Source organism: Brienomyrus brachyistius, unplaced genomic scaffold (assembly GCF_023856365.1).
Source record: "Brienomyrus brachyistius isolate T26 unplaced genomic scaffold, BBRACH_0.4 scaffold64, whole genome shotgun sequence".
In the NCBI taxonomy this organism is placed as follows: Eukaryota; Metazoa; Chordata; class Actinopteri; order Osteoglossiformes; family Mormyridae; genus Brienomyrus; species Brienomyrus brachyistius.
The window spans coordinates 725,880-750,748 of record NW_026042339.1 but is presented as its reverse complement, the minus strand read 5'-3'; the positions used below and the strand labels follow the sequence as shown (position 1 = coordinate 750,748).

At 42.8% G+C, this 24,869-nt stretch overlaps 2 protein-coding genes across 15 annotated transcripts in view; both read right to left on the bottom strand.

Annotated features, from left to right (window-relative positions):
* Window positions 1-6,806: 6,806 nt before the first annotated feature.
* Window positions 6,807-12,180, bottom strand: zbtb14 (zinc finger and BTB domain containing 14). Of its 3 annotated transcripts, none has more exons than XM_049002088.1 (2): window positions 11,639-12,180; window positions 6,807-10,194 (listed from the first exon to the last, which is right to left on the bottom strand). In XM_049002088.1, exon 2 carries the CDS (start codon window positions 10,179-10,181, stop codon window positions 8,847-8,849), a length of 1,335 nt encoding a protein of 444 aa, XP_048858045.1. In that variant the 5' UTR covers window positions 10,182-10,194; window positions 11,639-12,180; the 3' UTR covers window positions 6,807-8,846. The 3 variants fall into 3 exon arrangements, with proteins under 3 accessions (XP_048858045.1, XP_048858044.1, XP_048858046.1); XM_049002087.1 differs by lacking the exon at window positions 11,639-12,180 and adding an exon at window positions 10,710-11,590; XM_049002089.1 differs by lacking the exon at window positions 11,639-12,180 and adding an exon at window positions 11,501-11,585.
* Window positions 12,181-14,582: 2,402 nt separating this feature from the next.
* The window catches only part of LOC125725273 (band 4.1-like protein 3), a 28,082-nt gene continuing 17,795 nt past the window's right edge, over window positions 14,583-24,869 (bottom strand). For 9 of the 12 annotated variants that reach the window (XM_049002047.1, XM_049002049.1, XM_049002054.1 and 6 more), the window contains 9 exons: window positions 24,556-24,741; window positions 23,628-23,705; window positions 20,020-20,136; window positions 19,440-19,514; window positions 18,555-18,677; window positions 18,086-18,184; window positions 17,837-17,917; window positions 17,524-17,639; window positions 14,583-15,549 (listed from right to left, as the gene is read on the bottom strand). In XM_049002047.1, coding sequence (XP_048858004.1) covers window positions 17,529-17,639; window positions 17,837-17,917; window positions 18,086-18,184; window positions 18,555-18,677; window positions 19,440-19,514; window positions 20,020-20,136; window positions 23,628-23,705; window positions 24,556-24,741 — 870 coding nt within the window. In that variant the 3' untranslated portion in view covers window positions 14,583-15,549; window positions 17,524-17,528. The remainder of the gene's footprint in view (window positions 15,550-17,523; window positions 17,640-17,836; window positions 17,918-18,085; window positions 18,185-18,554; window positions 18,678-19,439; window positions 19,515-20,019; window positions 20,137-23,627; window positions 23,706-24,555; window positions 24,742-24,869) is intronic. The other 3 variants (XM_049002050.1, XM_049002052.1, XM_049002053.1) reach the window with 3 other exon arrangements.

Sequence of the window (24,869 nt, the reverse complement as noted above, 5' to 3'; positions counted from 1 at the left end):
TTACTAGGTCACTACATGCACCTTCGTAATGAATATTTCCTCCTTCAATTTCAGGACGTTCAAAAGAAGCGAGAGGAGCACTGTAAGAACATGCAGTACAGCAGCGGCAGCATATCCATACTGGGCTCCACTGGCAGGGGATGAGGATGCCAGTGGTGCAGACACTGTGCCAGTAGAGCAGGGAGATGCCAGTGGTGACACTGCACAGACAATGCACAGATGCTCGCACTGCGTCCTGTATCTTATCAGCGTGTATTACAAATCTGTTAAGATTCTTATTCATAGAACTCCAATAGTGGTTTTATTACTAGAAATAAAATTAGTAGAAGGTACACGTGTAGCTAATTTAATAAGTGGTGACAATAATATGGCTAATATAACTAACGGCTGTTTTGCAGTCCCTTTGGAGGCTTTACCCTCAACGTTTTATTGCATTACTGTTTTTTAGTGTTTAAGGACAACAGCGCTACATTTCCATGCAACTGACACAAACCAAAGTCATTGAAAAAGCTTCAGCCTTTGCCATATTAAAATTAGATTAAACTACCAATGATCGAATGCGTGGTGTATTGGCTCACTTGCAGGTTTGTGGGTTCGAGTGCTTACTCCTAGTATATCTACCCCTGCATTGCGTGCCGTTCCTCTAAACGCTCTGGTTATATACCCACTGCTTTCACTGGTCTCTAAATCATTGGTCTGAAGTACATCCAGACCAAAGTACAGCTGAATCCATACTTCCCCGTTTGCCAAGTTTTTTCCAAACACAGTGGATTTTGTGTGGCTCATGGAACTCGGGCCCTCAGGAAAAGAATAGTACAGAGCCCCTGCTTTGATTACTGTGTGTGTCATGCCCAGCTCGTCCAGTCCTCGTGTGTGTCACGCCCAGCTTGTCCAGTCCACGTGTGTGTCACGCCCAGCTCGTCCGATCCTCGTGTGTGTCACGCTTAGCTCGTCCGATCCTCGTGTGTGTCACCGCTCAGCTCGTCCAGTCCTCGTGTGTGTCACGCCCAGCTGTGTTTTGTGTATTTATTCCACGTCTGAGTCCGTTTTCCCCAGATCTGTCATTGATGTTAGTTCGTCACCATCTGCCCTGTTTTTCCCCTAATAAAACCCCTGTATCCTGCATCCTCGCCCGCTAGCCTCGTCCCTCCCCGCTTCCTACCTGTTCGCCAAACCGCCGATCATTACAGCGTGGGCCTTGTGGTCTGGCATTCCTGATATAACCTGCTCAGTCCATCCTGGGAAAGGCTCCCATAAACCAGGAAAAGTTATCAGATTTTTCAAAAACTAATTCTGAATCATTTTAATGGACTCCTACCTACCAACCCATGGTCAACTAGAGGTTTTTCTATATTAAACTGCCAAAAAGCAGAATAGAACCTTAATAATTATTACCATTTTAACTTTAAAAAGCAGGAAGAGCGAAATTGCTGTAAATTCATTTTGTAGGTCAAAACTGGAAATAAAAGGTCACGTTAATTGTTCACATGTTGCACGAGACCTTAAAATCCCGCATCATTTCATAAATGCTTTATGACACATGAAAAATTTAAGATTGCTAGTGTTTCCAAGGACAAAAGCATCAAACTTGTCTTCCTTTTTTCAGCTGTAACTAGTGCTACACAATGATGTATCATTTCCATGACGTTTAACGTGAAGTCAGTGTGCAAATTTGTTTTTCATGATGCCTTGACGACCGAGTTGTTTTTCCACCGCTGTTCAAACATCGTTTTATCTATGTCTGGGTCAACAGACTGTCCTGGATCAGGCTAATGTCCCCAGCCCACCATCGTAAAGCTTTGCTCCCATTCAGGATGCATAAACAGATGATCACATGACCTCAGAGACAATCAGAGACAGCTATGCTTAATTTAGATGTAATAATCACACGAACACCCCCCCGTCCCCTTGAATCATCACCTTACCAAATGGGTTTTTGTGCCTCAATGATCCTACGAGAAACTAAGTGTGATTTTAAATGACCCTCATGATGACAAAAAAACAATGTGAATGCAGAAGACTCAGCCGGAACAGGGAGTCTAGGCTCCCATCCTGGAGCCAGGTCCGGGGGGGAGGTCATCTGTGAGCTCCTGGTGGTCCGGTCTCAATCCCTAGGGCCTGGCCAGGCAAAGCCCAAAAGAGCTACGTGAATACACCCAGCACCTGTAGGGGGAGCTGTGGTGATCTAGTGCATTGTCAACAGGGCAGCAGTTGAAAGCGGAGTCCTTGGCGAACAGCTACCAGAACTTGCTTGAGGGACATGGGATGTGAGCTCTCTGGTGGGAAATAAGCCTGTGCTAATATGGGTGCTTAGAAATATACCGTTCAGATGTGCTTACCTCGATGCACAGCATTGGAACCGAACTCCGGGAAAGGGGCTGGACCCTATTCCACTCTGGGGTTGACTTGAGTGAGAGGGTTTAGGCGGGTGGGGGCTTACTCATAGCCGCCTAACTGGGTGCTTGTATATTTTAGTTCACCTCAGTGAATGAGACGGTCACTTCCCTTCAACTTTGAGTCAGAGGATGGGCTTTGACTGTTGTCTGTGCGTACGTGCTGAAGATCAGCCTTCTTGGGGAGCTTGGATGGGGTGCCGGAAGGCCCCTCCTCTGGGGACTCCATTGTTCTGCTTGGAGGCTTTAGATTTTACGTGGTTAAAACCCAGAAGGTTGTGACTGGCAGGAATGGCTCGCTAGATCAGAATCTGAGCACTGCCCAGTTATTAGACTCCTAAAGCTCTTCTCACGACCAGGATGCATGACTGCTTCATCTCTTCGACACGTTAACGCTACAACTAAAAGGGATCCACGTGTTTTATCACCAGTGAGCGTGTGCATACGAACTCCCGAGTGCAGGCAGGGAGAGACCGAATCGGCAAGAGAAGAGAGACACTGAAGGAGAAAAAAAATATACTTTCAATCACATTTTGCTAATTACCCACGCCAGAAGAAAACGTCCTAATGATTATCATACACTCGCAGACATGTGACCGCGTGAAATTTGAACTTTCGATAAATGGTCGCAGTCTGGACCCGTGCCAAATTATTGCATTTACAGCTGGGTCCCAGTATCCCTGACAAACACAGTCCCACGCGGTGAAGGTCACAAATAGAACCAGCGTGAGGCGAAACCTGCACTCCCCCCCCCCCTCCCCCCATGACTGCATGGCCAAGTTAAGAAGAAACTGCATCATCAAGCTTTGAGGACGATTCTGAGTGCACTTGGAGATATGAGGTGACAGAGCTGGTTGTGTGGTGCCGTTAGAATAACAGAATGATATTAGTAAACCAGAACAGTGTCAGACACCAATCAGCACTGATCGCTCTTCAGCAGAGACTGTCAGCAAATTGACTGGGCTCCGGATCTCAGACAGGCCCAGGTGGACTGAGAACAATCCTCAGGAATGCTTGCTGGGGTTTGTCACTTTGAGTTAATGAAGGGAGTGGGGTTCCCACGCGCACCAGGTTCTACCACAATTGAAAGTGTCACATGAACACCAGAATTAACAACGCTTCATACTCAGGTTACTAACTCATATTTGTCTATCCCTGCGATGGGCTGCCCCCCCCCCATCCTGGGTTGTTCCCTGCCTCGTGCCCATTGCTTCCGGGATAGGCTCCGGACCCCCCGCAACCCAATAGGATAAGCGGTTTGGAAAATAAATGGATGGATTTGTCTATCCGCAACGGAAGCCTAACTGTGAAAGGGAAGCGTGGGGAAATGGTGCCATCTGGTGGAGAAACTGTTGCTACATGAACATAAAGTGCACCTGTAAGATAATTAAATCGGAATCCACTCGTATCAAATAACGTGGTCATCGATAAAATAAGATTCTTTCACATCAAAGCGACAAGATAACTAAACGGAGCTGGAAAACGAATTAAAGGCTGCGAATTAAAAAACTGAAAAAACTGAAATCACCGGGAAATTTCCAGTCTGCTTTACCTTACAAACAACTCGTCAGACCTATCTATACTTCGAGTCTGAAAGTCATATGGAGTGAAATGCGTACTTGTAACTAAGCGACATTTCTTAAAATGTTTCAGCTTGGGCTGGCAGTCGATTAATCTCATAACCAGAGTAATGAAATCGCAAATTCAGTCACGTTGCAATTTACTGAAAATACATAGCAACCATGTGCGACTTCAAGAAAATTCATTGCTGGTCAGATGCATTATTACATTAGGTTCTCGTCCCCTCCCGACCCGCCGAAATGCCTCCGACCCGATTTTTTTATTTCGTAAAAATCGCATGGAAAATGCCCAAGAATGATGAAATTTGAATTTCCCGCGCATTCCACATCGACGATTGATCCACATTGTGTAATCCTAGTCTTGGAATGGTTTCATGAACCTAAATTTGTCTCTACCTGAGATGGGCTGGTGCAAAGATTTAAATCTGAGGAAGTGATGCGGTACATGTTCTTAAGTACTTGTTTGTAGAGTTGCATTTCCTTGTTCAACCATTCAGGTTCCTGTATTTTGTAAATTCCTCGTGTTTTAACATGTTTTAATACACTTTCTTTCTAGATATATATTTTAAAACCTTGGTTGTTCATTTAGAATGGGAATGACAAACAGAGTATTGGTTTCAAATAGTATCATTTTTATATTCACGAATGAAACATCAGCTTGACGTTGTTTATGGCTCAAATAAATGACAAAATGTACGGACTTTTTTTCCTTCCTCAATCAAATGTGTTCAAGTTTCAAATAATTCAACGTAATTTCAAGCTTGTGAGCTGCTGACCCTGCTGAGTGCCAAAGATATTCAACCCCCGCCCCCACACCTCAAACAAATCCCAAACTGACTTAACTTTTGAGTTCATCCGAAAAATGTAATTCATTCCACAAATGTGCACGTGCACTATTATTTAACCATCAGCCCCCGACTTCAGTACTTTGTGAAGCATCCTTTAGCCTTTATAATTGCCAGTAAGCATTTTCGGTAAGTACTGACAAGCTTCTTACACCTCCATCCATCCATTTTCCAAAACGCTTATCCTACTGGGTCGCGGGGGTTCCGGAGCCTATCCCGGAAGCAATGGACACGAGGCAGGGAACAGCTTCTTACACCTACCTGTTGGAATATTTGCCCGTTATTCACGTGCGGAAGGCTCCAGTTCATTGATGTTTGACGTGATTTAAATCCACGGACTGAGAAGGTTACTTCAGCACATGCCAGGATCAACTATTACAATTTTTTTTTCTTCCATAAGTTGTTTTTCCACCACTGTTGTTTTCTTGTTTTCAAGTGATAACACTGGTCAACATGGTTCTCGATTCCTTCAAAATATTTTGTGCACCAGATAGATTTTGTGATGCTGATCTCAGAAATAACTTTGAAATCTTCCCAGCAGGCAAGGTTTTTAAGAAACAGCTAATTTTCTAATAGTATGGAAGCAAGGTTAGAATCGGGGTGGTTTGCATAGTAATGGGTATTCCAGTTTACATGCCTGGCAGTAGTAGGTCAGAACTATTGTATTCTTTAAAAAATAACTGATGTAATTTATACTAGAGACTCATTTAGATCAAATTCTTCATGGATATCTGTCTCATCATATGTACTTGGGCACGTTCAGGCACACCCAAGCATGTCTTATAGACATTGGTTCCCGGCCAGAACAACGTTGCACGTGATCCGAAGAAAATATGTCTTCCACCTTCGCACATCAAACTTGGGCTAATGAAAAACTTTAAGGGAATGAATAAGCAAGGCAACGCCTTTGCGCTCTTGCGACAGATGTTTCCATGGCTCAGTGATGCCAAGATGAAAGAAGGCATCTTTATTGGTCCACAGACCCATGAAGTGATGAGGGACAGTCATTTCGATGGCCTGCTGCAGGGTGTCGAACGTGTCGCATGGATCGCCTACAAGAATGTCGTTTCTAACTTTCTGGGTAGCTACAAGGCACCGAACTACATCGAACAGGTTGAAAGTCTGCTCCAGCATACAAATCAATGAACCGCAACATGTCACTGAAATTGCACGTTCTCCATTCTCACTTGGGTTTCTCCCCAGCCAACCTTGGTGCAGTCAGTGACGAACATGGAGAAAGGTTACCAGGGAAAGGGGAGTGTGTCTATGTTGGGGGACTATTGTTGGACACTGATAGGTGAAGCCCTGGACAGCGACTACAAAGGAAAATCTGCATCAAAACATTTCTAATCTAGTGTTGCTTACATTGCAATGTCATAGGATAGGCCTATGCCACTGAAGACGTTAGAATGCTAAATGCATAATTGCAGTTTTCTTTAAAACCCTACCTAATTCAAAAATTTCAATTTCAAATTTCAAATATATATTGCGTAACCCTGTGACAGTGACAGGTGTGGGCCTCTAGGGGGCCTCAGCGAGGACCAGGGGGGGGGGGTCAGGGGGGGGGCACACAATTTATTTGAAAAAGGTAGAAAAAAATACATCGTTAAAGCCTATATCAGTCTTTTCAGTTAAGTGCACATTTAATGACTGTCAAGTTTTTGATTTTAGAGCCATTTTAGATTACATTTTTTTTGTTCATAAACATCGACCTGTTTTGTCAGCAATATCAAACTGAAGGAAAAAAGTGGAGTGAAACCTCATTTGAGTCATGTTCAAAAGAAATTACATTGTTTGGCAGTATAACCAAATTATGTGTATATTAATAAGTGTTAGCATGTTCTTTGAAGGTTTTGTGTGCAAGACTGCAAAAAACTGCTGTTTCGTTTTTCTGGATGGACTGTATGCAACCCTAATTCCTGCAGACAACCAGCCAGAACATATCTTGTTGATGAATACATAGGATGAGAGCATCAAATTCTAGCCTGCATGGTTAAAAACATTGTAATATTTAATAACTGATACAGAAAGCATACATTAGATACACCTTCCTTCCACCTGAACAGTTAAATCAATTACAGCTGAATAGTGAAGGTAAATGTTACCAACTTTGCCATAATGTCCCTGATGCCTCCTGACCCTCTGAAAGCACCTAACCTTTCAGGTACTCGAATGAAACACGCTATAAATGTTACAGCAGCAATTGAAATACCTGCAAAGCAGGCTACATCTCAAAAATAATGTTAAAAGTAAGTAAAATTAACCTCTACAAGCACATTTTCCTCTTGCCATGCACATAGTTCCCCAGACCTCACTCTCTACCTTGGAAACACATTAATTCATATTTCAGTGTAATCAAAAGGTAAATGCAAAATTAGACAATGTGTTTTATCTAATCTCAGACCACACACAATATGTTCCCACCCAGCAACTGTCATTATCCTCCTCCTTTTGGCATTTCCCAGACATCTTTGTGCAGGGACAGCTACAGCCTATGTGATTATGTGAAGTACAAATTCACAAAGCAGAATACTAAATAACAGATTTACTCATGCATAATTTTACAAAGTATAATGTAATCACAAAATAGCATATACACTGGAACAAACTGGAGAAGCAGTTAATACTGAAAGATGACGTTTTTTACTCTTTGTCAAATTAATGAAACCATGAAATTAAGTACTTATTTGCCAAACCTTGTATTTCTAATAATGGTGGGAGAAGACCAATCTAACCAAATAGGAATAAATATATATTTAAGCAGATTTTATACTAAGCAAAACTGTCATATGACTCATCACTCCAAACCAAAAACATGATTGTTTCACCTAACCCGTCTCTCATATTTACTGAACTGCATAGATAGATCCTTTTCCATGTAAATGCAATTAAATTTAGGGCAGCAATCAGTCTTTCATCTCGAAACCATTTATGAAATGTGAATGTAAAAAAATAAGTACTAGAATTCCTTTTAAAATAAGCAGGCGTGTATCCCAGCTGAGATTACTTGGCTGTATTATTACACTAAACCAGGTATTTATTAATGAAGAATCCCTTTGAGTACAGAATTTTATGTGCCAGTGTGGAAACAACTCAACATAAACCTTTCATATGCGATGTGGAATTACCAGGCAAAAAAGTCACCTTTTTTAAATGACTGTGGATTAAGGTGCGAATGACTGACTCAGAAACTACATAAGCTGAAATTTCCACAAAACGAGAACCTTCTCGCCGCGTCGATTTCAAAATGTCACCAGTGTTATAAATGTCTGTTTTTCAGTTTCTATACAGCACGTCGCTCACCTATATCTAATATGGGCTCTTTGGCGCAGCAGGCAACACCGAAAACTCAAACTGCACATGGTGGCAGGGCTGCTTGCGAGTGCAACTAACTCACCTGGAAACCATTAGAGAGGACGCAACTAAACCATAAACAGGAGTAGCAGGAGGGCTTTAGTACAGCAGGTATTTAAAAGTGCGTGGTATAAGCGTTCATTCGTGTTTATTTCCCCCATTGCACACCTCAGCTAGTACATACATTTTGGGATCACACATAAAACTTAAGCTGAAATACATATCAATCTATACAGTATGCATCTATGTTAATCATCTCATTAATGCTACAAATTAGACTTATTTACAAATTTCTGATGATAAAATTGGTACTGTATAACAGCACATATATTGTAAACCAAGTTAAGGCTAAGCAGCCCTAGATATGAGACTGCCTGAAAATGTGACACAGCTTTGGTATGATCTATGCCAAAGAAACTCTTCTTTCACCTAAAACATTATGAGAGAAAAAAAAATCTTAAATGCTAAACAAGGAACCTAACCCCAGCAAAAGAATAGGAAAGACATTTCAGAGATGCAAATGCTATGCATTCAATCACTAGAATGAATTTCTTAAAGAGTAAATTCAATGTTAAAATGGTTCTAGTCAGAGCACTTTCCAGAAGAAACGAAGACAAAACGAGACTGTGCGTGAGCTACGGTGGCCCCCTGCCTCGCAGGCAGAGTGGTCGCCGTCACGAGCACGCCATCGTCTCCAGCTGCTGTTCCGCTTCGGCCGCCATAGCGGCTGCCTGCAGTTGCTCAGTCTCACTCTGAAGGGCGCCGCCGGGTAGCTGCTTCCGCTCGCTGTGCATGTTGTTCTCATGCCTCTTTAGGTCTGAGGCCTTGGCGAAGGCCTTGGTGCAGGAGCCGCAGACGAAAGGTTTTTCTCCGCGGTGCCGGCGCTCGTGATCCTTCAGGTGGGACTTGTGCTTGAAGGCCTTGTCGCACATCTGGCAGGCGAACGGCCTCTCGTTGCTGTGCACCCGCTCGTGCTTCTTCAGGTCCGGCGCACGGATGAAGGACTTCCCGCACATTTCGCAGCGGTACGGCTTGAAGCCCGTGTGTATCTTCAAGTGCTCCTTGAGGTGGGCCTGAGTGGTGAAGGCCTTCGTACATATCTCGCAGATGAAGGGTCGGTCGGCAGAGTGAAGCTTTTCATGTTTCCTCAGGCGGTTCTCGTCGATAAATGTCTTGCCACACACCTGGCATGCGAGCTGATCCCGATGCCCATAAAGCAAATACTCAAATTTCATGTCGTTGGCTGCAGTCGTCCATCCTGGCGGCTGCTCATCTTTGACTTCGCCGATGCTGTCGGCAAACGTAAGAGTCTGAGGACCGTGTGAGCCCAAGTCTTTCGGCTCAGTCTCCATGGCTTCTACTTCTTGATCGTAACAGCTCACCTTATGAACGTCCTCGGTGGCCAGCTCCTTCAGAATCGCTTCCTGCACCCTAAGTGCGCTGTTGGGGGATTTGTCCAAGTCTTGGTTAGCATGTGGCTCCTCGACTATGTCATCCGTAGGATTGTCATCGTGGTCCCCAAGCACCTGTACATCATGGTCACGGTTCTCTTGAGATTCCTCACTGGGTATAGTTATTTTGACAATGTCATAGGCATACTTGGCATTCATTTGGTCAGTCTTCTCCTCAGGTGGAGAAAGGTCGCGTTTCTGTGAACAAAGCTTGTCCAAAAACCTGATTCCAAGAATCTGACCAGAAGACATCATCAAATTGACATCTTTTTTCTTCACAGATATCTTAGCTGTGTACATGTAATTCAAGACCTCTTCAAAGATATCTGAGCGGATGAAATCAATTTCTATGACAGAGGAGTTGTCTACCTCATGCTTCTTAAAAAGCTTTTTAAAGTAATTGCTGCAAGCAGCCAAAACACATCGATGTGCCCTGAATTTTACATCTTCAACAACCACAGCAATATCACAGTGTTCACCTTCCAATCTTTGCTCGTTGAGTATCTTCAAAAAGATGGTCTTGTGTTCATCATCAACATATTTAACTGTCTCTGACATGTTGTAAAGTATCCTAAAAGAGAGAACATAAAAAAATTAGAAACCCATTCACATTATTTGTACAGTTTTAACAGAACGTCCGTAATGTGTTTACAATAAACCAGATAATTTATATTGCACCCAGCAACCATGAACAGGATAAGCAGTTAGAGGAAGAAGGGATGAATTATTCTACATAGTAAGAATAATTATGTAAAATTAATAATATTTCATAAGCCTTCAAGACTTTAAAAGAACCGATGTAAATTATCTACTGGAAAGATTTACAAAGAATTCAAGCCCCTGGGAGCATCGTACGTTATAACATATCTAAAGATATTTAAGCATATGTCATCCACTATATTCAATATAATTCAATATTCATTTATTAATACAACCACGATGTTCAGTAGTTTATTTGGAATTTACGCAGTAAAAAAATACGTAAAACTGAATTATAAAAACAGTATATAAGTTTCTATAGCCAAGTTTACAGCTCATGAAAACGTTTAAGCCCATTAATATTTCACGTGATAAACTTTAAGTTACCGGCGTCGCGCAACATGAACGCTTATAACTAAAGTAAAACTAATCGTTAAAATACGAAAGGCGACGCGCTGCCCGGGTCCGTAGGCACAGGTGAGCAAACCGCACGAGAACGGCGGCCTCGGCACCCCGCGCTCACTGGCGCGCGTCGGGCACACCGCGCGCATACTAGGCTTTAGCCTCGCGGAGCCGCGGCGCTCTCCCGTCGGAGGAGGGACGGGCCTGCGGCGGCGCTCTCTCGCTGAGAGGACGGCCTGCAGTGGCGGCAGGGGACTTCACACCGCATTAATAGGCAACAATAGCGACAGGTACAGCCGATAAGTATGGGAATACGAGCGGAAAGGGCAAGGGGTTTGAGTGCAGCAACGTTACTAGCCGGAAGACTAAGACAAAGGGGGTCAAGGGCTGAGTGATTTTAATGGCGCCAATCGCACGGCTACAGCTAATCGGCTAGCTATCTTTTTTTTTATGAAACTTTACTTTTCAGGGGCGATTCTGTGTTGCACACTGTACTGTACTTCAAACCGCAGTATGACGTTTGTATTAAGACCACGTGCCACTATATTATTACTCTTTGCCATTTTTCGAGCTCCCCAGATACTTCTAAAATCCTAAAAATGGATCCCGCCCAGCTTAAAAATGCATTTTGAAAAGCTGGGCGCTGGACGCTCTCTACAGAACGCGAGTAAACGGGACCGACTAGCGGCTACTTGGGGCGCTCGCGCGGTAGCGACGTGTTTCGGGCACTCGCGTTAATGCGAACGCTACGCATCCCCGAGCGAGCGGCACAATACCCGGACAGCCATGAACTCCTCTACACGAACTCGAGCGTCTACTGAAATCGTGAGCGCGCAGGCATCTTCGCCTCACACCGTGGGATCCCGAAACATGGCGCCACTCTTAGGAAAAAAAAACAACAAATTTCTGCTTACCTGTAATGGACGAATGTGCCTTTTTAATAAAGCTCACGTGAAAAATCACCAAAGCAAAAATGAATAAATACTTTGTGCAGTATTGGCTTGAGGACGAGCATTGGCGGAAGGACGCGCTGCGCAGGCACGGAACTACCGGTAGTCCAAGTGCCCAGTGACTATGCGCGTACGCAAACTGATTGCAAATGGCTGCCGTTGGCCTCTAAGCGCCAATGTAGGGTCCACATTGACCAATGGACATTTAGAAAATAATCTCTACACAGAAATTAAGTCTCCATATTGCTAGATATTGGTTAAATAAATTTAATTTGGAGCGTTGATATTCACTCACGAGAAAGAAATTAAAGTGTCCGTGATTCTGTTATATATTTGCACACATTTTAGAAAGTGTGTAAATGTGTATAACAGGTTAATAAATTTAGATTAACGGTTGTGTTTTTGTAGTGCTTGTATTTGACAAAGATATACTATACCCCTTTCACTTAAATGCATTTTGATTAATTCAAATCATATATTGTTTAATGTGCCCTAAAATGATCACGCCTCAGTCTGACGACTGATCTCGAATCAGGCATGCGTAACTTTCTGAACATGCGCAGTGGGTTCATAGTGACCACGTAGGGAACGGACTCCCCATAGTTACTCAGCCACAAAAATATTGTAGCGCTACAATATTTTTTTAAACGAATCAAGTTACATTTTCATTGCCATTACATAAAACACGATTGCTCAAGTTGATGTATATGTAGATCCCATTATTTTTTCTATAATTCAAACAAAAACCGAATATTGGAATTCGAGGTTTTCAGTTATCTAAACGTGTGTGTGTGTGTGTGTGTGTATATATATATATATATATATATATATATATATATATATATATATTATACACACACAAAATTAAATATTAAAGAAATTATTTTGCATTTAAATATATTACTTGATTATATATACTTATTTTCTGTAACACCAGGGGGCACTCTTTTCAAGCAATAACCTTGGTATTTTCCAGTGGTAAAATACATAGATGTAGATGTAAAAAATCTGGTACTTTTCAAAAATACTTTGGAACTTATTTCTTCATTTTTCTCCCATTAGTGTTCTCTTTTGTCCCATCTGATTAAAATGTGATTTATTCGTGCCATAAAGTGATAAATCCTGCTGGTACATTTAAACAAAAATAATTGTAATACTAAATTCTAAAATCAATCACATATTTACTTACACCATGTCCTTCTCCAAGGAGGTTCTTCAGGTATAATTGATTTTTTTTATGTCCATCCATCATTCCAATCATTTATCCAGGTCAGGGATGCAAAGGGGTGGAGCCTCGATCATATCCTAGGCAGTACAGGACACCAGGCTGGGGTACACCATGGACACAATGGCAGTAGTTTTCAAAAGCAAAGTCTTATTCATTTTTCGGATTGTGTTTAAATACAAAAATCTTAAACATTTCATCCCAAGTGATTTAATAGAAACACTGATTTATCTTGATGTTAGCGGCTACTACATAATTTGTATGATCAAAAGGAAAATAAGTAGATATGAGTTGAATCTATGGTAAATAAATTGTTGATTGATTTCTGTAGTTGCCACATAGCCATGTCCAGAAGAGTACAGCAGGGGGCACTGTGTGGCTCAGCAGAGTAGGATACTGCCCCTGTGACTGGAAGGTTGCTGATTCAATTCCCAGGGCAGAGTGATTTTTTTGTTGAACCCCTGAGCAAAAAAAAAAGGGACTGGCTGACCCTGCCTTTTTAAAAAAAAAAAGTGCACTGCTTTAAATAAAAACATCTGATAAATACAATATAAAAGGGATAAATATCCAGTTATATACTTGCAGTCTTGTTCCTCGTGCTTGGGAAGCAGTTGCTGAAAGGATCAGTTGTTTTTAAATGACTGAACTTTCACAAGGAAAAGTCACAATTTAGGTGGTCTGCTTTCTCCTGAAAATTAACTGAACAATGAGAAATGTTGCGCTTGTGGGATGAGGGGTAGTGATACATAAGGTTAACGTATTTTCTGGGCGGCATGGTGGTGCAGTGGTTAGCACTGGTTCAAGTCTCCGCCTGGGTTACATGTGTGTGGAGTTTGCATGTTCTCCCCATGTTGTCGTGGGGTTTCCTCCAGGTACTCCGGTTTCCCCTCACAGTCCAAAGACATGCTGAAGCTGATTGGAGTTACTAAACTGCCCATACAAGTACATGTGTGAGTGACTGGTGTGTGAGTGTGCCCTGCGATGGGCTGGCCTCCCATCCTGGGTTGTGCCCTGCCTCGTGCCCATAGCTTCCGGGATAGGCTCTGGACCCCCCGCAACCCAATAGGATAAGCGGTTTGGAAAATGGATGGTTGGATGTATTTTCTATCATCCCATATAAACTCAGATTTTAAGAGACATCAGTGCAAGATCAATTATTCTGAAATGTTTAATCACAAATAGCTCCTGTAGTTGAACAAATAGATAATGCTAATGCAAAGGAAATGATCTTCAATAGCAGGAATATACACTTTGTTTAAAATTACTAGTTTTTATTACACATAAAGGGTCTGTGCACATCCTGAAGCATGACTGGAATATACAACGGCTGTCCATCCATCCATCCTGCAGCCATTTATCCAAGTACAGGGTTGTGGATTTTTCTAAAGAATTTTTTTTACACTACGTTCATACTTTTCCCATAGGCAAAAGTGACTATTATGACCCTTTACTGCAGCTGACTATATTCAGTTTCCCTTAATTTTGATGAGGCAATAATTCCACAGACATTATAAAATACATTTCACAAAGTGAATTTCTCACCGTCACGGCTATTGGTTCTGTGAAGCACAATGACCTGCATTCACCATGCTTGAAATGACTGGAACATAACCGTTTGCATTCGCTGCGTTGCCAGATTAACCTCCCTTGACCATCACACAATAAATACTAAGCACGACTGAATTTTTCCCCATTGGTATATTTTATTAAAAAGACGACAAAGTAAAATCACAAAAAAAATGCATCTGCCACTTTTATTTCACTAATGTGGAAAAAACATTTCATATGGATGGTACTGCAGCTGACGGGATAGAGCACACGATTCACGCAGACGCTGTCCACACTGCACTGATGAAGGCTCAGCCAAGTGTGAGGGTCTGCTAATTATACAGATGTGGCCCATGTATGTGTCACAGGATAAGATCCCCAAGCAATAGCTTTCAATCTTTGTTTTAACTTACACAAAAATATTATACATTTAGCGTTTTCATCTTTATTGTGGGATAATTGGTGGGAAAATACAGTAAAAACAAAGGAGAAAAATTAAGCACACTTCTTGCCTAATAAGCAAATGTACGCATTATATTCCAACCTTTTTAAAATTTAAGGTTCATTTATTGTTACTATTGTTTGGCAGGCAAGATGATTAAGATCAGTAAAATAATGGAGATAGCTTGGCAATTTGGTTGGCACATCTACTGAATGGTTAAATACTGCACTCTTGTATGGCCTGTAGCATCTTCTGGAGTGGTAGGTTCTGTCATATAAAATGAAGGTAAAGAAATGATGCCATTTTAAAATACTTCAGTTCATAAGTTGGTAGAAAGAGTCATCTTCCCTTGACACTTCTGCCTGTTTGAGCGTGCAGGTGGATTACGAGCCAGTTACAATTTCATTGTCTAACAAAATGCAAAATTGCTTTTTTTGTCATGCAATATGCATTTTCCATGGATGGATCAGCTAGATTTGAGAATACATCAGCCCGTTTCCCCAAAGGTAAATTTTTAAAGGTGGGACGATTATTAGTCCAAAGCAGTGAAATTTCTGTAGAATGTATGTTGGCGTCAAAATAAAATTCCTCTTGGGTGTGTTTATTTCTTAAGAAAAAAAAAAAAAAAAAAAAAAGTCCTCTCAACTGTGGGTCTCATTCCTAGAATACAAAAAGCATGTCCATCAATAAACACAATCATGTACACTGCAAACCAATACAGAATGGTTAGTTGGAATGATGATGTATTCATACTGTTAATATTCGTCATATAAAAACTAATACTGAAATACTAGCCTGAAAAGGAATGAAAATGGTTCCAACTAGAATGAGGTTATAATTTTACTAAACGTAACATTTACATGCAAACATATACATTCAATGGAAAAAAAAAGAACATTATTTTCTTGGCATTGTTTTTATGGGTAAGCGCAGAGAGCACAACAGAAAGGTTAGAGTGAACTCCTCCCCATGACTGTAACAGACAAAGCATTCTGTATCTGTAAGAACTGCACCATACAGCCGGAAGCACAGAGCTCCAAAGGCGTAGAGCTTTCCAAGCAAACAGATGCCTCACATCTCCATTGTGGATGTCACAGTTTACACAGCATTGATAAAGAGGTATTTGGGACAGAAGGGGACAACATTAACCACAAAAGTCATGGTCAATGGCAAAATCAGTGTTCCATCAAACTGTATCAGATGTTCTGCAAAAGCAGTCTCTCTTTAATACATATTCCCAAACCCACTTATATGACTAATTTCACTGCAAGATTACTTATTGACCGAATGAATCCTGGCAGTCACTAAATGAAGAATTACAGGGCATACACAACAGATAATATATAAGGCAGTCTCATCTGCAGTAGTAGGTTCACCGAAACCAGCAATAATTTACGTGATTATTAATAAATCTGCAGCGTGTGCTAAATGGTATCCTTCCCCATTGCATTCAGTGCTGTACTGCTACCAGGCAGCATGTCAAAGGCCAGGGGGCACAGTGCCTGTCTGATGGAACACCTGCACAGCTGCACTGGAGCCAGAAATGGGTCATGAACCGACATACCAATGGGGCTCTGGAAATGAGAATGCGACAAACACACACCCCTGACCAAAAAGGCAGTATGCAGAAAGATGACCCAGATCTAAATACAAGGGACTGGATTTGAGGCTGATGCCTCTATGTGAGGCCAGCCACATCTCAGCAATTCTTCATTGCAAGAATAATGAAGATGGTACAACAGTTTCCAAAATTACAGGACCGCAGTGGATTATTGGCAATTTAGTTATTTCAAAGCCTTTTATGTTTTGTTCTTAAAAGAACACAGCATATACACTGATAACTACTGAATTGCTGAGAGAGGTCATATCCAACCGGCTGTATTTAGATAATTTCTCAGAAATAAAGGTGAAACAGCAGACCTCTGACTGGCAGACCAACCTGAAATGTTTTTCATACTCTGACCAAACCATTTACCTGGTAAAACTCATTTTACAGATTCTGGTTGAAACCCACTTAATTTGAGGGATTAAACATTTTCTTAACACGTAGTTTAAATTGCAGTCTTTGCCACCACATGAAAATATATAAGTATTATTCCTTTACAGTTAAAGAAAACTGCAAACTTAAAGCATAAGTTGGCGGAATTCAAATTCAGTTTGATGTTAAACAAAGGGATTTATTTAGCAAAAGTATGTAGTTAGGAACGGAGGCAGAAATAACTAGCTAAATATTTATTAGGTATTCTGCAGGTTTATTAAAACCAAATGACTGAGCACTTTCATACCTGACTGTTATTGTACTGGTGAGAACTGATTCACTTATTAAGTAGAACAGGTCAGGTCAGTGAAACAGGTACAGCAATGTTTTACACAGATGTAGTGAATGTCGCACATGTAATGCATTTAGCAACTTGAATACTTGACTTGCAACTAGAGTTCCCCAGATTACTACCTGAGATATTAATTAAATACTAATTATGAATATGGTTGTATTAAAATGGAGTCACTGTTGCGGCAGAGGTCCATGCTGAAAGCAGGTCCTGGTTAGTAGCTCATGAGCGCAGCTGGGTGCCAGTGAGAGACAGGACAGGAATGGCCCTGCTTGCAAGCTGCCTGCAGTGGCTGTCCTCTTACCTGCATCACTCTTCCCCCTCCACGGGCGTGATCTCTGTCTCTTTATGTACCACTACTTTGGTCACTGACATGTCAGGGTGCTGCTCTTTGGCTTCCTTAATGGCCTGAGCCAGCGCCTAGCTCAAGGGAACCGCGTGGCGGGAGACAGAGAGAGGGTGGAACGGGCATGATCAGAAGCAGAGAGGAGACCCCTAACATGCCATTCATGTCATTTACGAGGGAGAACCAGCTTTTACGTCAAAAACAAAAGACGAGGACGTCTTCTTCCTTAAAATTTCCAGCTAGGCGGCAGACAACGGGTGGGAAATATTACCTGATCGTGGTCAATGTCTGCATCTCCAGTGATGACAATTCTCTTCTCGATTCTAGTTTCTGAGATGCCTCCTTTAACAGTCTTGAGGGAAAGCAAAAAGACCCAAGTTTACAAAACGTGAACAACCTTGATGACAGGCAACTGGTCGGCCACGTTTAACCAAAAGTGGTCGCCAAGACTCTCCGGCTACAATTCAAGAGTAGATGGCCTGTGGGTTATTGCTGGGGTTAGAGCCAGTGGACCTCTGACCTTTGTTATGTGTGTCGTTGTGGTGGTGCTTGTCGTCTCCGAGGTGATGGTCTGCGCACTCATCAGCAACCCAGGGTCAGAGTCACAGCTGGCATCACCCTGTTCACACAACGGGAAGCGGTGAGGTACGAGCAGGGAGCCCCAGCGCAGGACTGTTATGCAAAACCATGTAATTCGGGGCTTAAAATGTTGCCATGTAGAGGACTGTTAGTTTTATATGATAAGTATTTTGTAAAACTTCTGCTCTTTAGGTACATTGTCCCTTAAAGCAGAACAACAATTCTAGATCTCACTGGGACGCATGAATAATGCTATAGATAAGATGACAAAAAAAAAAAAAAGATTTGAAATGTAATTTCCACTAAGTACCATGGTTTATTAAATAACTTAAATGTTAAAAGTTCAGATGGGTGAAATTAAAGAACTAATACGTTTCTCTGATAAAGAGTCTATTCACAAGGACCCGTACCATTGATGATTCATAAGTAATGGTCTTTGTTTCCGTGTGGACGACTGGAACATCCTTGATGGCAAACTCCTCTTTTCCCTCCGTGCTACGGAAATTCACAGTCTCCGTCTCCAGCACTGGGGACTGTCAGAAACAGCGACAAGCATCTACTGTGAGGACAACAGTGTAACCCAACACTACTGGGATCAACAATCCCAAATAAGAGCCAGTCTTTGTTACACGTTCAGAAAGGATTCATGTGAATTACATATAGTAATATCTGCATAAGACTAGGCAATTATCTATAGGTTGTAACCGTTAACATACTATTGCATTTGTATACTACTGGATCTGCCTTCTGTCCATTCTGGTATCAGTTTTCTTTCTCTAAAAAAATGTATAAATACTAATGTATAAATTGCTTGATTTTAATGTCTGTAAACCCAACCTAAACAGCAGACCTAGAGCTGAAAGTGCTGCTGGGGTTGTCTGTCCCAAATTCTTGTCTGATATGACTATTTTTTGACCCCTTCCACATCAACCCTGAAAAAAGGACACCCCAGTAAACTTATCCTTGCCTATCCAGGCCCCAAGCTGCATGATTGATTCTGCTGCCCATTGAGGCCTAAGCAAGTTTCACGCACAGCTACATTACTACTGAGTTTCAGAAGAAGTGTTACGTGGCATCTGACCCCATGTGCTGCTGCCCAAACCACTCTTCACCACAGCCAAGGGTGGAGTTCTCACTGTGAGGTTGCCAAGCGTGTGTGTCCGCACTGGGTCCTGGTCGCCCAATGCTACTGGGCAAGCCCACACCCCGACCATTATCCACTGGCCTTGATAGCCTCCCTCTCCAGACTGTGCTACAGCCCCAGCGAATATGGGCATTTTAGGTCCTCACTGCACCTTTCTTATGGAGGTGGTGTTTGGCTGCTCGGCTTCCACAGACGGATGTGCCTTCGCTGTTACCGTTTCTGTCGTCTGCAAGACAACACAATGCTGCATTCAGGAGTCTGTGGCAGACTTCCATGTGGAAGGTTCTAAGGACACCCTCAAACCACGGTCTTGCTAACCTGTTGCTAATCCCATGCAGCTGACAGTGCGTCTATGAATACATACAAATGGTATGTTTCATTATCTCAAGTTTGACGAGGCATTCCCTTGGAATTTTTGGCACAACTTGAGTAAAATCAAAGCACTGAGCAAAAAACATTAAGAAGGAAAAAGTACTGCTGTGTGTTGTCTATGTACAGGAGATTCTGTCATTGACAGAGCAAATCGGGGATTCTGGTCTTCAAGAATACACTACTGTTATTTTGCATTACTGTAAGTTACTGGTTTTACTCAATTGTTAAGCTGCAGACAAGAGGAACATCTGACCACGGTACAAAGCGCTGGTCTTGAAATGACAGGAAGGATATAAAGGGAATGTGCTGCTATACATTCATAACACCACAGCACACAGACCAGAAGAGGGTATGGCCACCTTGGAAATGGTCTGACTATGTGAAGGAGAGGTGACCCATCCCATTGAGCCGGTTTGACCTCTCGCAGATGCTAACAGAACAGCTAGCTGTGGCGACATCTCAGAGGCCGGCTTAGGCTGAACAGACAGAGAAATGGATAGTCAACACAGAGCAAAATGAAAGAAGACACTAAACATACAGGACAGGAAGGAAGGCAGAGTGATCTCAAGTAACGGGGTGGGGGGGGGGGGTGTAATTCTGGACTTATTCATAAGAGCTTATGAGAGAAGCCTGGCATTCTGTTATCTAACCCCAGGGTATGAAGTCAGGGATATCCTACAGAGAGACCAAAATATCTCCTGGCTGGCAGAAAGCAAACAGTTAATGTAGCTGTCGCTGTCCAGGACTGGCTGAACGAGCAGCGGGACATCGCTGCGCTGAGATTGTGGCATCTGGCAGGCAGACTATTACCAGACTGTGTTCAACGCAAGGATGAGAATTTACGTTTCATACGAAAAGGGGATACCAGCAATTGGGGATGGAAGTATGACTGCAACTTCATGAAAAGGATGCTGCAGCAGTAATGTGTGCAAATATATGCGCACAGGGGAAGGCAAAGCCTGCACATCAAAACTGAGACTGACCATGGCTGTACATGCTAAAATAAATATCTATAAACACCAGATGGTACTGCAGGTGGCAAAGGTGACCCCCAAAGCGGAGTTTGGCCCCTGGGGGGTGGGCAACGTGCTTATTCATGTGGACCAGTAGGTGACTAAATGAAACACCAAACCTCGAAACATCCACAGCCCATACACTGCAGGACAATTTTATAGAACTTGCTCATGCATCCTGCAAGTTGTTTTTTTTTTGTTTTTTTTTGGGGGGGGGGGGGCAAGCAGGTTCAGAAAAGCTCTGCAAGCATCAATATTTATTTCACCAGCAAAAAAGTAAGCCAGAGAGAGCAGCACAACCTCAGAGTTAGAAATAGAAAGAACAGGATGCAGAGTTCTGTACTACAGTGGGAAATGATGGCGAGCATCCTCAGAGACACACAGCACACTGCAGTTAAGGGGCGATCTTTTCAGCAGCTGGGGGGCAGTAGAGAGCAAAAAGCTACTTCCAGTCGGTACAACCAAATATAGAATCTGATTAGAATCTGATTATCAGCAGGCCCAAATCTGTAAGCAACCCATGTCCAAACTGCTGGTACCCGTCTCTCCATAATCTATGGCTTTCATTGAATGTAGCCTCTTCAGACTAGAAGCTGGATATAAATTGGAAATATGACCCTCTCTCATTACGTTTTACTGGAATTTCTTAAATGCATACATATAAAGACTGATAAGGGGTGATAAATCAGGTTATGAACACATGTATGTAAGCCTTCACTAATTTACAAAGTGTTGAAACCATAAAAAAAAACTGCAAAATCTCTTATGAATAAGGCTAAAAAAAAAAATGACGTCAGCAGCAGAGCAGGACAGCGTAGAGTGGATGAGAGGCTAAAGCACAGAGGTATCTAAAGCAGTGCCAGACAGCTGGAGTGCAGGTCATCACGTAATATATATGGATGGTGCATCCCAAAACTGCCACCGCGAAACTCTGAAAGCAGAAGCTGTGCTTATCAAGGCAGAACCAATAATGGAGGCGAAGAAACACAAAGAAAAATTATAATTTGCATGTTCTATCACACGCAATACCAGGTTGGAGGATTTCACAGAAGCCAAAGGTCCAAGGGGGATTCAGGCAATGCATATCCTGTCCGAAATCATGCGACGGTCAAAATAAGGGAGGTGAAAACATTTGAGGGTAAGGGGGTGGGAGTCAGGTCTCGTATCCTACCACCCCTCTGAGTACAGGAGACATTTTGGAGCTGGAAGGGGATGTCGTTAAGCTCATCTGCTGGTCTCCTTGAACTTCAAAGACCTTCTGAGGCACATCCTGTTGTAGCAGTTTTGCTTCAGGCATCTTCTCCTCTATTACTCTGCACGACGTGGTGCCAACTTCACGGTCCTCGGAAGGTGAAGGTGTCTCGGCCTCCTCGATGGCCCCCAGCGTGCCTCTCTCGTGGCCAGCCGGAGGCACCAGGATTTCAGGTTCAACTCTCACAGGGATGATTTTCACAGTTGACAACCTTTCTGCTGTCCTTTTCAGTTCAGGTGAGGTGAATTGATCCGATTCGTCATCATTACAAGTCATAGTGACAATTTTTCCTGATTGAGTGTCATAGGACCTTCCCAGGGTCTGTGTTTTTTGTTTCTTTTCCTCTGTGGAACTTGCCTCACCGGAAGCATCTTCAAAGGTTTCATCACCTTCTTGCACTTGGTCAGACACAGCGCTAGTCACAGATATTACTTTATAGCCGACAACGGTTTTCTTGTCTGCTACCTTGGGAGGGACTTTCTTTACAGTAATGCACACAATAGAATCCTATATGTGAGATATAAAAACCAGATTAATTGGCTGAAACTACTGATTTTAAGCATAGAAAAATTGCAAGAAGCTATGCAACAAGACAGTTGTCTTCATGGAAATTAAATTCGGAAAGAAAGGAAGACGAAAGAAATGGTAAAAGGTTTGGAAAGCCACACGATGGTCACTTAAAATTCCAAACAAATATCTGAAGTGTGTAAAACGCAGCTCAGGAGTGAGATGCAACCAAGCGTTTCAAAGTGCCACCATGTCCCTTGTCACTCAAAGTTAAATGGCTCATTTTACCATCTAACATAAACAAACTTCGCCATGAAACGAAAAGGAGACTTAGGACGAAAATAAAGGACTTTTTCGTCACTAAAGAATCAGTCATCGCTGTTAGTGTCACAGGTAACAGTGACTAAAGCTTTTGCACCACATCGGTACATCACAGTTCGCTCCTGGGAGAGAGTAAAAACCTGAACCGTCTAGGGGCCCCCAAGGACTGGGTTGAGAAACACTGCCCTAATCATACAACCAGCACTGACAGCGAGTCTGGTTAGTGAGTAAGACAAGGGCTTTCTGTTCCCTCGGCGCACAGAGGGGGATGCTCTCCTATGGGTGTGGCTGCACACTTGCACTCGTTGGTTTCGGTGTGAGACTGCAGCTCACGCCACCAAACTGACAGAAAACGTGTAAAGTCCCTCAAACCAAGACACTATGCATGAATTCTGAATGAATTCTGTGGATGAAACAAGCGTAGCGAGACATACTGTAGCTCCGGATGGCTTCACTGAAATTGGATTTTGTCGAATCTCTGAGTCATATTATTCATTCTGGTAGAGGAAATTGATCATTGAAAAAGTTTTAGATTTAATATGCTTTTCTGCTTTCCTTATAGTAAGCTCACCTGTTCCTAGCGCAAGAGGAGGGGGAACTTGAAACCCTCTATTTTTTCCTTTTGCTTATTCCTTCTTCTGATAACCCACTTCCTTATCAGTCCTGTATTCCCTGGTCTAATTTAGAGATGCTCAAGGCAAAGACGACGGACACCCCCCCCCCCCCCACCACCATGCTGTTCGTAACTGATTGACTGGCAGGTGTCACCAAAGAATTGCTCCTCTTTACAACCTGGCAGCAGCAGCCTACATACAGGAAGTCACGAGAAAGTCAGCGTACACAGATATGGGATCAGTGGCCAAAGGCTCCCTACCTGGACAGGTTTGCCGTCAGGAACACTGGCGTTGTGCTTCAGGATGTCCATGTCGGTTGCTTCAGAGTCTTCTTTGGTCTGCAGATGCAGAAGAGAGACTGAGCGACCAAACAAAGAACAATCGGCGCTGGCCAGAGTTGCGTTTTCTGGGACAGCTCTCGTTTAACTGAACATGAATCCCAAGCGATGCAAATTCTGGGGCATGCAGTTTTTATAGGAGTACATGACTTCTTCAGCAGTCTTTGGTTATATACACAACAGCCATCAAGATTTACGAGAGACAAAGAAGCAAAGAAATAATGGATGCTTTCAATGACAAGCTAATGAATACACGTTACATAGCAATAATCTGAAATCTTCTATATGGTAATCCTATCAGATTGTCCTTTGTTAGACAAAGCTCTACTGCAGGGGTGGGCAATTTTATCCAGAAAGGGCCACTGTGTATGTGGGTATTTGCTGCTACTCCCTAATTAGATTACTAATTAGAGGATGGATTGGCTGAAGAGTCCTCACACCTGGGTTTGAACAGATGACCAAAAGGTTACCCCAAAAACCTGCGTACACACTGGCCCTTTGCGGATAAGATTGGCCATCCCTGCGCTAACCAATCTTTCTTTCACCATAAAATCCCATCTCATCTGGCTGCTTCACGTTTAAGAATGAGCATTTTTGTCTAACGTGAACAAGCAGAGCAAATAAGGAAGGAGGACAGACAGTCTCGAAGCTGTATGCCAAAGCATCGGACCCATCTAATGGAGCTTCAGACACTGAAGTCCTTCATTTCAAGGGCGTAAAACAACCAGAGGGTTCTAATTTCTTACAGCTTCCTACCACCTTGCAGGCTGCTTAGCGACACCCAGATCATAATGGAAACCGAGAAGCATGGTGAGGTCGCAGTCCTGCTCGAATCAGCACTGCAGCTTACATCCTCGGGTGTGAGGGGCTCGATCATGGGTGCCTCATCCAGCCTTGGGGACCTCACGGGGGACGCGGACAGCCTCTTCTCCCATTCTGTGAGCCCGGAAGTGTCCGAGCCAGTCTCCAAAAACGACCTCTTTAACTCGCTTATATTGGTCTGCCGTTTGACAAGCTCCTCTGGGGTTGCAGATTCCTGGCCAACCATCGATTAAAAATTAAAAGGAGGGGAAAAAAAATCCACACAAACGCACAGGGTGTTGATTTTAAAGGAGGTGGCACAGATGACGGAGCAGAGACCACTCAGACGTGCTGCATAACTTT

What these genes read in the sequence shown, in the direction of transcription:
- zbtb14 (XM_049002087.1), bottom strand. Translation starts at nt 10,873, where the DNA reads ATGCGCGCGGTGTGCCCGACGCGCGCCAGTGAGCGCGGGGTGCCGAGG. An exon ending in GTTCATGTTGCGCGACGCCG is followed by an intron (nt 10,195 to 10,709) that starts GTAACTTAAAGT and finishes TCTCTCTTTTAG; the next exon opens with GATACTTTACAACATGTCAG.